At 45.8% G+C, this 16610-nt stretch overlaps 1 protein-coding gene across 1 annotated transcript in view; it reads left to right on the top strand.

Moving 5' to 3' along the window:
* RUVBL1 (RuvB like AAA ATPase 1) overlaps positions 1-16610 on the top strand; it is a 48025-nt gene that overhangs the window by 10263 nt on the left and 21152 nt on the right. The window contains exon 3 of the mRNA XM_066352214.1: positions 6095-6227. Coding sequence (XP_066208311.1) covers positions 6095-6227 — 133 coding nt within the window. The remainder of the gene's footprint in view (positions 1-6094; positions 6228-16610) is intronic.

Raw genomic sequence — 16610 nt, forward strand, 5'->3', positions numbered from 1 at the left:
ATGAAACAATTTATTTATTTTTATTTTTTTGTGTGTTTTTCTGAAGTGAGAAGCCAGGTGGGAGGCAGACAGGCTCCTGCATGCGCTGACCGGGATCCAACCGGCATGCCCACCAGGGGGCGATGCTTGGGCCCTTGGGGTGTTGCTTCACTGCATTGGAGCCTTTGTAGTGCCTGAGGCGGAGGCCATGGAGCTGTCCTCAGCGCCCAGGCCAACTTTTCTCCAGTGGAGCCTTGGCTGCTGGAGGGGAAGAGAGAGACAGAGAGAAAGGAGAGGGGGAGGGGTGGAGAAGCAGATGGGCGCTTCTCCTGTGTGCCCTGGCTGGGAATTGAACCCAGGACTTCCACATGCCAGGCCAATGCTCTACTGCTGAGCCAACCGGCCAGGGCCTTGCTTTTGAAATCGTGTTTGACCAAATCTGTGATTTTTTTCTAATCTCCTAAAGTTAGGACTGTTTTCTAAGATGACTTGTGAAAGCTGTGCTGTGCTACCAGTCCAGGGCACTTGATGTGAAGTTTGAGGCTTGGGTTGTTTGGCCATCAGGTAGTGTAAAGACCAGTCCTAAATCTGAGTGCATGCTAGGGAGACTCTTTCCTCACTCAGAGCCAAGGCAAACTGACAAGTTTATATCTATACCTCGAGGTTTTTTTTTGTTGTTGTTTTTTACAGAGACAGAGAGAGAGTCAGAGAGGGATAGATAGGGACAGACAGGAACGGAGAGATGAGAGGCATCAATCATCAGTTTTTCGTTGTGACACCTTAGTTGTTCATTGATTGCTTTCTCATATGTGCCTTGACTATGGGCCTTCAGCAGACTGAGTAACCCCTTGCTCAAGCCAGCGACCTTGGGTCCAAGCTGGTGAGCTTTTGCTCAGACCAGATGAGCCTGTGCTCAAGCTGGCAACCTCGGGGTCTTGAACCTGGGTCCTTGGCATCCCAGTCCGATGCTCTATCCACTGCGCCACTGCCTGGTCAGGCTCGAGATTTTTTTTTTAATGGCCCATCTTTTCTATGTGGTCCTTCAAGTGTCCTTTTTTTAATTGAAGGATTTCTGCCTTAATGCTACACCTTGCTTTCTGTATCTGTCAACCACACTTCAGACTTTCAAGGCAATGGGTTTACTATTATTAATTTATTTGTAGGTGTTTTGTAACAGGATTTCCAACGGCTCTAGTTTAGTAATATTATACTACTTTCATCCCAGAAAATATGAGTCCTCAGCACTTATAAATTTGTTCAATTCCTTTTTATTAGTATGAAAGCATGTGGTAATTGCCCTGCTTTATAGTGTGCTGATGGGCCCGACAGTGCAGGCAGCTTACCTGAGTGACAGGCAGGAGTGTTATAATGCCAGTGAACAAGGCCAGGCAGGTCCACATTGGATTCAGGCAGACAGTAGAGAAACTGCGGAGCCAGAAGTGTTGGGCCATTCTGTTTAATAGTCTCACAACGGTGGACAAGCACACAGGCAGGGGAAAACCGCTTCTTAGGCAAAGAAAGCAAGAATGGCCCCTCACAGTGGTGAGCAGGTAACCTGCAATCCCCATCTCTTTCGAGTGCAAGCACCAGTAACCTTACATAGGCCACACACACGTGGCACAGCCACAAACTCACGCACCAATCAGGCAAAGTGCTTACAGCTGGTAAACCAGCAAGCAAGCCTAACGCAGCTGCCCACAGTGCTTATTTAGAGATGCAAATACATGGTTCATGTAGACATTCCACTTTTGAGGTCCTCAAACCATTAGCAACAGGACTGTGTGCTTTGAAGAAGACGTTCAGAGGACATTGAAAATAAAGTGGACATCTTTATTCTTCTTCTTTTTTTTTTTTTCACTTTTCTGAAGCTGGAAACGGGGAGAGACAGTCAGACAGACTCCCGCATGCGCCCGACCGGGATCCACCCGGCACGCCCACCATGGGGCGACGCTCTGCCCATCAGGGGGCGATGCTCTGCCCATCCTGGGCGTCGCCATATTGCGACCAGAGCCACTCCAGCACCTGGGGCAGAGGCCACAGAGCCATCCCCAGCGCCCGGGCCATCTTTGCTCCAATGGAGCCTTGGCTGCGGGAGGGGAAGAGAGAGACAGAGAGGAAAGTGCGGCGGAGGGGTGGAGAAGCAAATGGGCGCCTCTCTTGTGTGCCCTGGCCGGGAATCGAACCCGGGTCCTCCGCACGCTAGGCCGACGCTCTACCGCTGAGCCAACCGGCCAGGGCTATTCTTCTTTTGGCACCATCTCTCTGTGTGCCACTGCATGAGCGTGGGCACAAAAATAATCTGAGATTGGGGTTTGTATCCTGTCTGTGCTGCTTGCTGTTTGACCTTGATGAGTTGGTAACTTCTGAGTTTGTTTCTAAATCTGTAAAATGCCAACTGGATTATCAAGTTCATAGGCTAGTTGGGAGGAGTCAGGGAGATCTGTTGTGCAAGTGACTAGCACTATATATAGTAGGTGTAGGCATAGTAATCATATTATATGCCTGCCTCCTGGGAGCCTTCAAGTGGCATTAACTAGGTACGCCTGAAGCCTTTCTTAACCAAGTGTCTTTTGTTGTGTGACAGAGAGAGACAGAGGGACAGACAGGAAGGGAGAGAGATGAGAAGCATCAATTCTTTGTTGCAGCACCTTAGTTGTTCATTGGTTTTTCATATGTGCCCCGACCAGGGGGCCACAGCAGACCGAGTGACCCCTTGCTTAAGCTGGTGAGCCTTGCTCAAAGCAGATGAGCCCGCGCTTAAGTCAGTGACCTTGGGGTCTCGAACTTGGGTCCCCTGGGTCCCAGTCCGATGCTCTTTCCACTGCGCCACCACCTGGTCAGGCTTATATTTTAATAGAAGTATATTGGCCATCTCTTCTGTATTATGTAGAGATGGGGAGATGCCATAGAATCAGATACAGTCACTACCTATGAAGTTTGCAGCTGAGGGTAGGGAGTTGGGGCATGTAGAGATACCCAGATGAGAAAGAGGGTTGGCTCAGAAGGTGGTGGGCGTGGCCAGCCTATGGGTCTGTTGGGAGGACAGGTGTTAAGAGTTCCACTCCTTTCAGTGTACCCCATCACGCTCCAGAAATTTCCCTTCGCTCTTAGAATACTAGAAAATAAGTTTTATTGGTATTAGCTTCAAGATCACCAACTCGGCTGCCTCCTCAGACACACAGTGGGATGAGTGAAGTGCGGGGGCAGGTCAGCCCCAGGGAGCAGTGCAGCTGTGCGGGCCAGAGTGGCACCTCACTGAAGAAGGCAGTCACCCGGGGTTCACACTGGGTGCTGCCATGTGGGTGACGGCCACTGCTGCCAGCCTAGTATCTCAGAAGCTGCGTACAGGTGTACCTCATTCTATTGCTCTTCACAAATGTGTTTTTACAAATGGATAGCAAGACCCTCCACCAGCAGAAGGACTACAACTCACTTTATTGCTGTGGTCTGGAACAGAACCCGCATTACCTCTGAGGTAGGCCTGTAAATAGCTGGATTTTTATCTGGAAGTTGCCATCATTCAAAAGTGAGCCACAAGTGTTTTTTTTTTTTGTTTTTTTTTTTAATTTTTAATTTTTTTACAGGGACAGAGAGAGAGTCAGATAGAGGGATAGACAGGGACAGACAGGAACAGAGAAGAGATGAGAAGCATCAATCATCAGTTTTTCATTGCGACACAGTAGTTGTTCATTGATTGCTGCGGACCTTCAGCAGACTGAGTAACCCCCCGCTTGAGCCAGCGACCTTGGGTCCAAGCTAGTGAACTTTTTGCTCAAGCCAGATGAGCCCACGCTCCAGCTGGCAAACTGGGGTTTCGAACCTGGGTCCTTCTGCATCCCAGTCCGAGGCTCTATCCACTGCGCCACCGCCTGGTCAGGCCAAGTTGAATTTTAAAACATACATGAGACTTCCAGTCAAAATAGAACCAGAATGTGGGCAACTAATTTGCTACCTGTGATCTAAACCTAGGGCTTCCATTTGGCAGATGAGGGAATTGGGCAGCAGAGATTTACACTGCCCAGGGTTACACTGAAAATTAGGGACAAAACCAAAATTAAAACCCAGTTTCTTCCCCTCAGGCCAGTGCTTTTTGGGTGATGCTATATGCCAATTCTCTAGAGCAGTAGTTTTCAACCACTGGCCTGCCAGAAATTCTGTGCCGATCCGTGAAAAAGTCACTCACCCTGACGTTGTGTGAAGACTATGCAGGTGCTTAAGTCCTTCATGGCCTGCATTGGGCCGGTGGTTGGATACCACTGTTCTAGAGGGTTCTACTGTCTCGAAAACTGTGACCAAAGGGGCGTTGAGAAGAAAATCTATGCAGAACCTTTCCTGTGCCGGTTTTAAAACACTGTGTCAGAGCCCCTTTGCTGGTCCTCTGTAGCTGGTTTTCCTCCTGAGCCCGTATACCTGAGGAACTGGCTGCTCAGACTCCTGTGGAGGCAAGATGAAAATGTCATGAAAGGTCATGCATTGCTCAGTCCTGTGCCAGCTTTACAGAACTTCCTTTTCATACTTGATGCTTGATCATACATCTGTGAAGTCTACTTCTGTTTAGCATCTCACAACTGTTCACATTGGATTCAGGCAGATGGTAGCAAAACTGTGGAGCCGGAAAGAGCTGGGCCATTCCATTTAATAAAGTCTCACAACAGCAGACAAGCACACAGGCAGGGAAACTACCTCAGGCAAACAAACAGCAAGAATGGCCCCTCACAGTGGCGGGCAGGCAATCCATGCACCTGCAATCCCCAGTCTCTATCTTTGGCTCCTGCAGCTGCTGGCTCTTGGCCTGAAGCTGAACTTGCAGTTGTTCCACCAACAGCTGCCACTGCCAACGTTCACCCTCCAGGGTAAACTGCAACTCCCGAAACCGGCCTCCTTCTCCCATGCTAGCTCCAGTTCATTCAAGCCATTGCTGCCGCTGGGTCCGCAACTCACCCTGGACCTTGCGATCTCAGGCTGCCTCTCGCACAGAGCTCTCGGTTTCCTCTGGTAAGGCTGTGAAAAACAGCCAACCCACGGTCCCCAAAAGGACAGCCATTGGAGCCATAACAACGACCACCCACCCCTCAAGGGTGGCTGCGGCTCCGTACCCATCTGCTCCGAGCCCTGCTCACTAAGCCAGATATAATGCTGGTGGCCGAGGCCAGGCAGGTTCACATTGGATTAGGGCAGACAGAAATACTGTGGAGCCGGAAAGGGTTGGGCCATTCCGTTTAATAAAGTCTCAATGGCGGACAAGCACACAGGCAGGGGAAACCACCTCTCAGGCAAACAAACAGCAAGAATGGCCCCTCACAGTGGTGGGCAGGCAATCCGAGCATCTGTAATCCCCAATCTCTCTCGACTACAAGCACCCATAGCCTTATATAACACGTGGCACTGTCACGTACTCACGTACCAATCAGGCAAAGTGCTTGCAGCTGGTAACCCTGCGAGCAAGCCGAATACAGCTGCCTCACACTTACCAAAAATCAACTTGTAGTTTTACTAGGGCACATTAAAGTGTAATGTAAGACCAGTTCATAGCTTCAGAGTCCTACCTCATGTATTCATTATGTGTGGGCCACTTAATATAAAACTCCTGTGCTTGTATAAACAAAGTAGTGATCTCAAAGACCCAGTTATGGTCTTCTGAGTGATTCGGTTAGGACCCTGTTTTGATATTGAAGGAACAGTTTTAGTAGACTATATATACTAGGTATGATGGAAATGTGATCTCTGTAATGCTGCCAGAATTAAATCCCCACTTGGCCATTTTCTAGATTGTGGTACCTAGGATGTGCTGTTTACTCTCTGTGTGTCAGTTTCCTCATTTGTGAAGTGGTGAAAGTAGTAGTATCTAATTCGCAGGGCAGCTGGGAGGGTCATGTGAAACACTTCCAGTTGGGCCTGCTCTGAGTCTCAGTGAATGATTACTTGTAATTACAGGGATGGTTAAAAAATGGCATTTAGATGATAAATGAATGAGTCATCAAACTATTGTGTGAAATATGTTAAACTAAAGACTAGATTTTCAGTTGTTCCTGGTTAATTTTTTTTTTATAGTGTATATCTCTGAGTGATTGTTTTTCAGGAATGTGAAACTAGTATGTTTTCTCGTTTTCTGTAGACAGCTCTAGCTCTGGCTATTGCTCAGGAGCTGGGTAGTAAGGTGCCTTTCTGCCCCATGGTGGGGAGTGAAGTTTACTCCACGGAGATCAAGAAGACAGAAGTGCTGATGGAGAACTTCCGCAGGGCCATCGGTGAGTATCATGTTTGCAGGAGGAGGAGTTCTCACTTGCCTGTGCACCGAAGCCTCCTGGTTGTGAGGATGGCTTGATGATTTGTATTTATTACACTGCCCTTTTTCTTTTGGCAACATTAGTGTTACCTATTCAAACAAAACAAGAACTCGGCTTAACACAGCCTTTTTTTTCTTTTTTTTTTTGGTGCTAGGTTGGGAGGAAGGGAGAGAGATGAGAAGTATCAACTTGTAGTTGTGGCACTTTAGTTGTTCATTGATTGCTTTCTCATACATGCCTCGACTGGGGGGAGGGGGTAAGTTGGGGACTCAGGCCTAGCCAATGACCCCTTGCTCAAGCCGGCGACCATGGAATCATGTAGATGGTCCCACATTCAGGCCAGTGACCCTACGCTCAAGCCAGTGACCTCGGGTTTTTGAACCTGGGACCTCAGTGTCCCAGGTCGACACTATCCATTGCACCACCACTGTCCAGGCAGCTTTTCTAACTGAGGTGCTTTAACAGTCAACAAACACAGGCCCCAGCTGTGGAGCTGGGGTTCTTAACCTGACGAAATAGCTATGGCTATGAAATGATTTTTTTAAAAACAAGCCAGATTTTTCTGGCAGCCATTTATGCTTTTAGAAATGGCCACTGAAAAGGTTTTGGACTTAAGCCAAAAGCATTATGTGTCATGCTGCCTGTGCCGCTGGTTCTGGGTGTTGAGGCCTGGCAGAGAGGGAGGAGACTGGTCACTGGCAGAGCTTTGAGGCCGGTGGCGCCAACCTCGCAGGGCTTGCACCTGCCACATTGAGGGTTCATTATGTGTACGCCCCTGCATTGATGATATCCTTTCTCCACCAGGAGCAAGCTCTCAGGCTCATTTAGCATCTTATAAAACAGACTCGGAGAGTTCAGTAACTCACCCACAGTACCCAGCTAGTGAGTAGCAGAGCTCCTGTGTTAACCTAGTTGTCTTATTCTAGAGCAAGGCTTTGAAGATTTCTGTGAGGAGAATGGCCTCTTCTAAGTGTTACCCTCCTGCCAGCCAGGACTTGTGGAGCAGGCTCTGGAAACATCTCAGCTTCCCTCACATCTACTTGTAAAATAGCTTATTCCTTTCAAGCTATTATGCACTATTTCCTGTGTCCCTGCACAGGTGGGAGTCTACCTCTGGAATACAGTTGCTGAATCATGGGTTATCAACACTTGTCAGTACTGGCACCGTTTCCCAGTCTTTTTGGTGTCAAACGTAAATAATCTGAAGAAGGAAGTTGACTAAAAAGCTTCAAGGAAATTATGCAAGTTTAGGAAAGAACAGATTTGTCTAGCCCAGGATCCTTGCCTCAGGGCAGCCGAGTCTAGTTACGGGGTGAGAGCCTGTGGAGCCCTAGGGCCTGGTTAGGGCTCTGGCTCTTTCACTGAGTGGAAGGAGAAGTATGGTAATTGGAGGGTAGTTGTGGTTTTCTAAGACTGGCTGGGGTATGGAGAGTGGGCAGTAAGGAGGGCCAGGGTACAAGCAGGAAGATCAGGAGGAGTCTGAGCAAGAGCGGTGATGGCTGCAACCACAGTGGTGGCAGAGGCGGTACGTGGCTGGGTTCTGGATACAGCTGGATGACAGAACGGACAGGGTCTCCTGAAGGGTTAGATGTGGGGCTGAAAGCCAGAGGAGAGAGGATGTCACCCTCCTCTGCCAGGTTTTTTCCCTTTGGGAGATGGGAAGGCATGGGAAGGAGCCGGGTGGACCCTCATTAACTGTCTGCTGCAGATGTGGTGGCCAGTGCTCACTTTCATTGACCCAGTTGCTGGCACATCGCAGGTATTCAGTGAAGTTTTTCTGAATTAGAGAAGGGAGGGATGCACTTGAAAGCAGAGAGAAAACAGAAGCCTTTAGCTAAGTGAGGTAGCCTTCAGTCTCTGTCTGACAATAGACATTTTGTTTGATTTATACAGTGCTTTTAAAAATAAAACTTGAATTATGTGGTTGCCAATATTTAGAAATTGGGAGATGTCATACAAGATCCTTCTGCCGGAAAGGAGTGTTCATTTCCACGGTGCAGCGGCTGGTCGACGCCAGGCGGCGCTCTCCTCAGGGTGGGCTTAACCCCTGCTTGCCCCAGCCCTGTGGGCCTGAGACGTGTTCTAGATGTTCCCTACCGGGTCCCGCTGAGCACCGGGGACCAGGGACACTGAACTGTGTTGTTGTGTTACTTGGATTATAGACTTTTTTAAACTGTAAAATGTTTCTTACTTGAAATGATTTTTTACCATAAACATTGGATTTTTTGGTGACTGTATTAAACTGAAATATAACATCTAGAAAACTATGTAAAACATGCCTATCATTTAACAGTGATGAAGTACAGGTGTATGCAGTCACCAAGCAGCTCATGGTACAGACCCACAGCCCGCACCGCAGATGTCACTTGTGTCCTCTGTGGTCACAGCCTTCATAGCTCCCCCGTGTTCCTGCAGAGTGAGAGTTGTGTGACAGTGGCTTCTGTGGTCATCACACCCTTTATACCAGGGGTCCCCAAACTTTTTACACAGGGGGCCAGTTCACTGTCCCTCAGACCGTTGGAGGACCAGACTATAAAAAAAACTATGAACAAATCCTTATGCACACTGCACATATTGTAAAGTAAAAAAACAAAACGGGAACAAATACAATATTTAAAATAAAGAACAAGTAAATTTAAATCAACAAACTGACCAGTATTTCAATGGGAACTATGCTCCTCTCACTGACCACCAATGAAAGAGGTGCCTCTTCTGCAAGTGCGGTGGGGGCTGGATAAATGGCCTCAAGGGGCCGCAGTTTGGGGACCCCTGCTTTATACCCTAGGCAGTGTGGCTGAATTTTTCCCTTTTAAACTCTCTCATTGGAAAGTTCTCTAGGTTTTGTGTCTTGCTTTGTTAGCAACATCGTATTTGTACTGTTCAGCCCATGTTATTACATGAAGTGCTGTCCTTGGACCATCATTACTGGAAAGAACAGTGGAAACGGCTCACAGGATCCTCCTCAGGGTTTCAAATCTTTTGAGAACTTTTAAAGAAAGGTAATAGACATGTGCCATAGGTTTAATTTAACTCATTAATTAATGAGATAATCAGTAAAATGTTACAGCTGGTTCAAATATGTGTACTTGTAATTGCATTTTTACTTATTTAAAAAATATTTTCCTGACATTGATAAAATCTAACAAAACTGACTTTTTCTTGCTTGCATGTGTTTAGATTGCTTAAAGGTAACTTAAAATGCTTTAACATTTGGAAAAACGTCTTAGCCATCAGTTTTGTGATTTGCCCTTTTACGGGTGGGGGGCATTGCAGTTCTTTTGATGGCAGCCAGGTGAAGAGAAGTTTCTTGATCCTGCCACAGAATAAAAAGGCAGCTCATTGACAGTCTTCAAAAAGGAACTTGCCCATCTTTCTCTGCCTTTGAATTTTTGTGAGGTTGGCCGAGGGGGTGGAAGAAAGCGGTAAGCTGACCAGAAATGAAAAGCAAGGAGTCTGTGCCATTTCCTTGATGTGATGAAGGTCCCTGTCAGGGACTTAGAAACCTGAGCCAGCAGATGAAACCTGTGTCATTTGTGTTGTCGTTGCCAGAGATAGCGCCAGCTCAGCCCCTTCCCTGGCTACAGCCTGTTTCATTGTCCGTCAACCGTGTTCTTGCCTGCTTGTCAGCACAGAGCAACTTCTAAGTAAATATGGGACTAATGAGAGACGAGAATGCCTTTTGTCCCCCACTCAAGGACTTTCCTATCATAGTCGTCTAACAGTAAATATAGGAAAGCATTCCATGAAGGAATTTATCTCTGTGGGATATAAAAATTTTGATTTAAAAATCAAAGTTTATTTTAAAAGTATAGAATTTTCCATGTTTGTCACAATCTTCTGATACAAACATCTTGTTTAGAAATTTTTTTCTTGATGTTCAGGAACTAAGAATCTGATAAAGCAAAAATGAACTGCAGCCTCTGTTTTGGGGTTATTCCAAAACTTCCATTGTTGGCTATCAGCTTGAGTGAAGGTAGAGTAAAACTTTAGTATCTGAGAGTCTTTGTCCAAATTGGGTTTCTGAGGGAAGAAGTCAGCTGACCCAGTGATAAGATGCTGACCACAATTAAAAGTGGGATGTGATTGATACCATTGGCAGTGTCTGTCTTTGTCAATGGGGTATTTCCTGATCAGAACAGAGGTGGCTTGATGGTGAGGTTACCCGAACATAGCAAGGCTGCTGCCGTTAGGAATAGTTTATGTCTCCACATTGTGAGCAGAACAGTTCATTGTCTTACATGAGTGGTTCTCAGCTGTGGCTGTACATGGGGATCATCTGGGGAGCTTTAATGATGGCAGGGTCCCAGTCCCTAAGATTTGCAAGTAAGTGGTCTGAGCCTGGCCAGGGAGTGAGGAACTGTAGAGGCCTGTCAGGTGATTTGGAAAGATAGCAACCACTACTGTAGACTTCAGCTAAGGCTTAGAGCAGTGTTTCCTAAACTTAAACCATCAGTGTTCTTCCTTTCCCAGGTCCCACTAAGTATTATTTATATAAATATACTTTTTGAGATGGCTTGGTAATTTTGTGCATGCATACAGAAAAGTGCATGAATCATAAATATATAGCTTGATGGGCTATCATAAATTGAAAACCCATGAAACCATACCCAGTCAAGAAAAAGAATGTTGGCAATACCCTAAAGTCCTCTTCATGCCCACTCTCAATCTCCATCATTACTTCCTTTGGCAAATTAATTACTGTCTTGATTCTAACATTACCATGTTGTTGTGCCTGTATTTGAACCTCAAATAAATGCAATTTTGTAGTATATATTCTGCCATGTTTGGCTTCTTTCCCACAAAATCAAGTTTGTGAGATTCACCCATATTGTTGCATGTAGTAGTAATTTTTTTCATTGCTCTGTGATATTTTGTTGTATGAGTCACCACAATTCACTTGTCTATTCCACTGTTGAAAGACAGTGGAGTTTTCTCAGTGTTTGTCAATTAAGAACAATGTTTCTGTGACTATTACTGGCTGTGCCCCTTGCTGTACCCATGCCTAGTGGGTATGTATATATATTCCTAGGAGCTGAATTGCAGAATTGTAGGATATTCGTGTGTTCCACTTTAAGAGATAATACCATGTTGTTCTTCAAGTATTTGTACCGGTTTATACTCCCACCGGCAGTGTAACCTTCCTGTTGTTTTGTATCCTCATCAACTCTTGGTATTATCAGCCTTTACTTTTAGTGATTCTGGAGATTGTAGAGTAGTATTTTGTTGTTTTTTCCTCTTCCTTTTTATAAAAACTTTTATTTTGGAAATTTTCAAATGTGCAAATAATAGTCAAGTGGTATAATTACCCAATGTCCCATTACCAGGCTTCATCTCATAGTTAATCTTGATTCATTTATAGTCCCCATTATTCCCTTCCAGATTATTTTGAAGTTTATTGCAGATATTTTTAAAATTCATAAATATGCCTGAATGGGAAGTGGCACAGTGGATAGAGTGTCAGCCTGGTTTGCTGAGGAGCCAGGTTTGAAACCCTGAGGTTGCCGGCTTGAGCACAAGATCATAGACATGACCCCTGGCTGCTGGCTTGAGCCCAGAGGTCCCTGGCTTGAACCAGAGGTCGCTGACTTGAGCCCAGAGGTCGCTGGCTTGAAGTGCAAGGTTGCTGGCTTGAGCAAGGAGTCATTGGCTTGTCTAGAGCCCCCGGTCACTGCACATATGAGAAGCAATTGTTGAACAACTAAAAGTGCCACAACTGTGAGGTGATGCTTCTCATCTCTTTCTCTTCCTGTCTGTCCTTGTTTTGCTGTCTCTTGCTTAAAAATATTTCATAAATATTTCAGTTTGTAGCTCTGAAAAATAAGGATTAAAACTCAATACAATTATCATACCTAGAAAAAATGAACAATAAATTCCTTAATACTGTCCCCGGGTTACAAACAAAATAGGAAATGTTTAAGTATTTATATGCACAGAAAGGTAAAAATAAATACTATGTTAAGACAAATATCTATGTTGCATTTAATAGGTAAATGTACCGTTTCCAACTTAAATACAAATTCAACTTAAGAGCAAACCTGCAGAACCTATCTCGTTGTAGCCCGGGATTGCCTGGACCACCTGTGGGGCAGCTGTGTTAAGCTTGCTCACCAGTTTACCAGCTGCAAGCACTTTGCTTGATTAGTGCGTGAGGGCATGGCAGAGGCATGTGTGCATGGCCTATATAAGTCCGTGGGTGCTTCCTCTGGGTGACGACTCTCCCAGATCGCTCTCTTGCCACCGTGAGGTGTGGTTTTCCCTGCTCCCTTGCCCTTACTGCAAATAGCAGATTTTCCTTTGTTTATTAGCTCTTTCCCTTTTGTTGTTTATTTGCTCAGCTGTCTTTCTGAGCCTCCAGTAAACGAGTATGGCCCGACACTTTCCAGCTCCGCAGTTGATTACTGTCTGCTCAAATCCAATGTGAACCTGCCTGGCCTCGACTGCCGGCATTACACCACCAAATATCTAGTTAATATTCAAATTTCTAGTTGTCTTATAACACAGTGTGTTTTTTATAGTGTTGTTTGAATTGGGATACAAATAAAGGTCTCCATGATAGATTGGTTGATATGTGTCGTAATACCTTTTTCATCTATGGGTTTCTCTTATATTTCTGTTTTTTCCTTTGGGCAAGATATAAATTAGATGGAGACTAGGATCATAGCCAGGGGCTGGCAGAAAGGGAAGGACGAGGTCAATGCCACATGGTAACTGGAAGGTGGAAAGGACAAAGCAGCACCATGTAAACCAGGGGTAGTCAACCTGGTCCCTCTGCCCGCTAGGGGGCGCTCCAGCTTTCATGGTGGGCGGTAGTGGAGCAACCAAAGTATAAATAAAAAGATAGATTTAACTATAGTAAGTTGTTTTATAAAGATTTATTCTGCCAAACTTAGCAAAAATTCAACATAAAGTACTTGGTAAGTAATTATTATTATATGCTTTAACTTGCTGTAACTCTGCTTTATATTTTATAAAGTTACTTCCCTACTTTATAAATCACCATTATAAAGTAGGAACCGGTGGGCGGTTAGAGAATTTTATTACTAACAGAGATACAGCAGTGGGCGGTAGGTGTAAAAAGGTTGACTGCCCTTGGTGTAAAGGCTGTCAGTGAGCTGGGGTCCTGTGTGTGGATGGAAGAGACTGCAGGCCTGGGTCTACCGCGAAGGAGGAAAGGGTTTTGTTTTACCTCTTGCAGCTGACATCCCAGCTATGAAATGGTGGTAGAGTACTTACCCTGGCTAGGTTGAAATGAGATGTGATAGTACCTCCTGTTGTCCACAAATCAGGGTCAGATGAGGTAGTGACATGCAAGGCCTCCATTGGGTGGGCTGCTTGAACAGGTGAAGAGGCCTGGGTGTATAGTTTGTTCTTGGTATGGTCTGCCAGTTTTCAATATAAGGACTCCTTCTTTTTTTTATTTTTAAAATTTTACTTATTATTATTTTTTTTACAGAGACAGTGAGTCAGAGAGAGGGATAGACAGGGACAGACAGACAGGAATGGAGAGAGATGAGAAGCATCAATCATTAGTTTTTCGTTGCGTGTTGCAACACCTTAGTTGTTCATTGATTGCTTTCTCATATGTGCCTTGACCGCGGGCCTTCAGCAGACCGAGTAACCCCTTGCTGGAGCCAGTGACCTTGGGTTTAAGCTGGTGGGCTTTTGCTCAAACCAGTTGAGCCCGCGCTCAAGCTGGCAACCTCGGGGTCTCGAACCTGGGTCCTCTGCATCCCAGTCTGACGCTGTATCCACTGCGCCACCGCCTGGTCAGGCTAAGGACCCCTTCTTTACACACCTTCTACTATATGCCCTTGCCTTTGAATTGATGGCAGGCACAACAACTTAGAATGGGTTTCTTGTTGATGTTTTTTAGAATCTTCTGAAAATAAATTTATCTGTTAACTTACCTGTGACATGGCTGTGGTTTCCAAGAAAGTCATTTGGATCCCTTAACCCAGTTTAACCCAGACTCTGGGAATTGGAAAGAGAGTTTGTGTGTGCGCACATACATGCACATGTGTCGCTGTCTGTATGTGTTTTTTCAGAGAAGGAGTGTTCAGTGATGTATATTTGTTTTCCTGTTTTAAGAAAACCTTAATAGGCCCTGGCTGGTTGGCTCCGTGGTAGAGCGTTGGCCTGGTGTGTAGATGTCCTGGGTTTGATTCCCAGCCAGGGCACACAGGAAAAGCAACTATCTGCTTCTCCACCCTTCCCCCTCTCCTTTCTCTCTGTCTCTCTCTTTCCTTCCTGCCGCCAAGACTTCATTGGAGCAAGTTTGCCCTGGCACTGAGGATGGCTCCATGGCCTTGCCTCAGGTGCTAGAGTGGCTCCAGTTGTAACAGAGCAACACCTCAGATGGGTAGAGCATTACACCCTAATGGCCTTGCTTGGTGGATCCTGGTTGGGCACATGCAGGAGTCTCTGCTTCCCCTCTTCTTTTTTTTATTTTTTTTATTTTTAAAGACTATTTATTCATTATAGAGAGGGGAGAGAGAAAGAGGGAAGGGGGGAGGAGCAGGAAGCATCAGCTCCCATATGTGCCTTGACCAGGCAAGCCCAGGGTTTTGAACCAGCAACCTCAGTGTTTCCAGGTTGACGCTTTATCCACTGCGCCACCACAGGTCAGGCCATGCTTCCCCTCTTCTTACTTAAGAAAAATACAAAAAAAAACAAACAAAAAAGAAAACCTTAATTTACTAATAATTAGCATTGCTGGATTAGAAAAATCCACTTTTTAAAATTTTAATGTAAATGTTATTGTGGCATAATATGTATATACACACACACACACACACACATATATATACACATACAGAAAAGAGTGTAAATCATAAGTAGATACCTAGGTGAGTTTTTGTAAAATCAACACATTCATGTAACCAGCACCCAGATCAGGAAACAGACCTTGTTAGAACTCAGAAGCTTCTTATGGTTCTTCTAGTCACTTCTCCCTGACCTCCTGAACCAATGGGCAGAGACATGCCATGCCCATATTGACTTTGGAGGAAAAGGAGGTTTGAGCTAGGCTAGACCTGAGCTTTGGTGCTGAGGTTCGGGTGTTGTGGAGGTACGGCCTGAGCTTTGGTGCTGAGGTTCGGGTGTTGTGGAGGTACGGACTGTTCCATCATGTGGCACCTTCGAGATCTCGGGCTTTACAGAGAAGGTGCTGAAGTTACCTTCAGGCAGGTCTCTTGGGTATTGGATGTCTGCCTGATGACACCCCTCAACCTTAAGTGACCTCCTTCCTTCATCCATTCCTCTGGGCCTGCAGTGTGTTGACAGTTGAACAGAAGGGTAGTCAGGCCCACAAGCCCCTGTGCTCCCACGAGTGAGTGCCGAGTGGGAGGCGGAGCTGACTGGAGTCATCCAGATGGTGAGCTTTCTAGAGGGGCGGGTCTTGACCGGAGAGTCTGTAAGAAGGAGTTGGCAAAGCCAGAAAGGAAGGAAAGGTACTTCATTGTATAAAAAGGCACTGAGGTCATATTCTAAAAATTAATTTGGCAGCAATTCTTAGTTTGTTGTTTGACAACCAACATTTATTGAACAGCTAATGTGGGGGATGTTTAGAATGAGGAGGGACATTTGCCTTTATATAAATCTAACAACTGTAAATGCTTCACTGTGGGGTAATTGCTTTGGAAATTATTTTTGTGACCTTGGAAAACTTGAAAATAGTGAGTGTCACTGGGTATTTCTTCTTGGGGTATGCAGTGAGGGTCAACTAGATGCCCAGAACACACAGCAGCATCAGGTATCATCTGCTGTTGGCATGGAGCTCTGACTAATATAGTTACCTTGCTCAGGCTTGATAGTGTTGGAAGGGGCGAAGCAAGGCACATGTAATTGCTGCTCCCCTGGGATTTGGGTTCACTGGCAGGATCATAGACTAAAGCTAAGTTTTAATCCCTAGGAGGTATAGCAGATGTCTAAACAATTTCAAGAATTATAGCTTATCTTCTAGTTCTAGATTTGAATCTAGGAAGTCCTTTTGAAAAGCTGAAATAGAACTGTTTTTCTTGGCCCTGGCTGGTTGGCTCATAGGTAGAGCATTGACCCAGCCTGTGGAAATTCCAGGTTTGATTTCTGGTCAGGGCACACAGGAGAGGCGACCACCTACTTCTCTACCACTGCCCCTCCCCCTTCTCTGTCTCCTCTCTCTCTCTCTCTCTCTCTCTCTCTCTCTCTCTCTCCCTCCCTCCCTCCTCCTCCTCCTCCTCCTCCTCCTCCTCCTCCTCCTCCTGCAGCCATGGCTTGATTGATTCGAGCAGGTCAGCCCTGTGTGCTACGGATGGCTCCATGGACCCTCTGCCTCAGTAGCTAAAAATAGCTCCATTGTGAGCGGCC

Source organism: Saccopteryx leptura, chromosome 11 (genome assembly GCF_036850995.1).
Source record: "Saccopteryx leptura isolate mSacLep1 chromosome 11, mSacLep1_pri_phased_curated, whole genome shotgun sequence".
In the NCBI taxonomy this organism is placed as follows: Eukaryota; Metazoa; Chordata; class Mammalia; order Chiroptera; family Emballonuridae; genus Saccopteryx; species Saccopteryx leptura.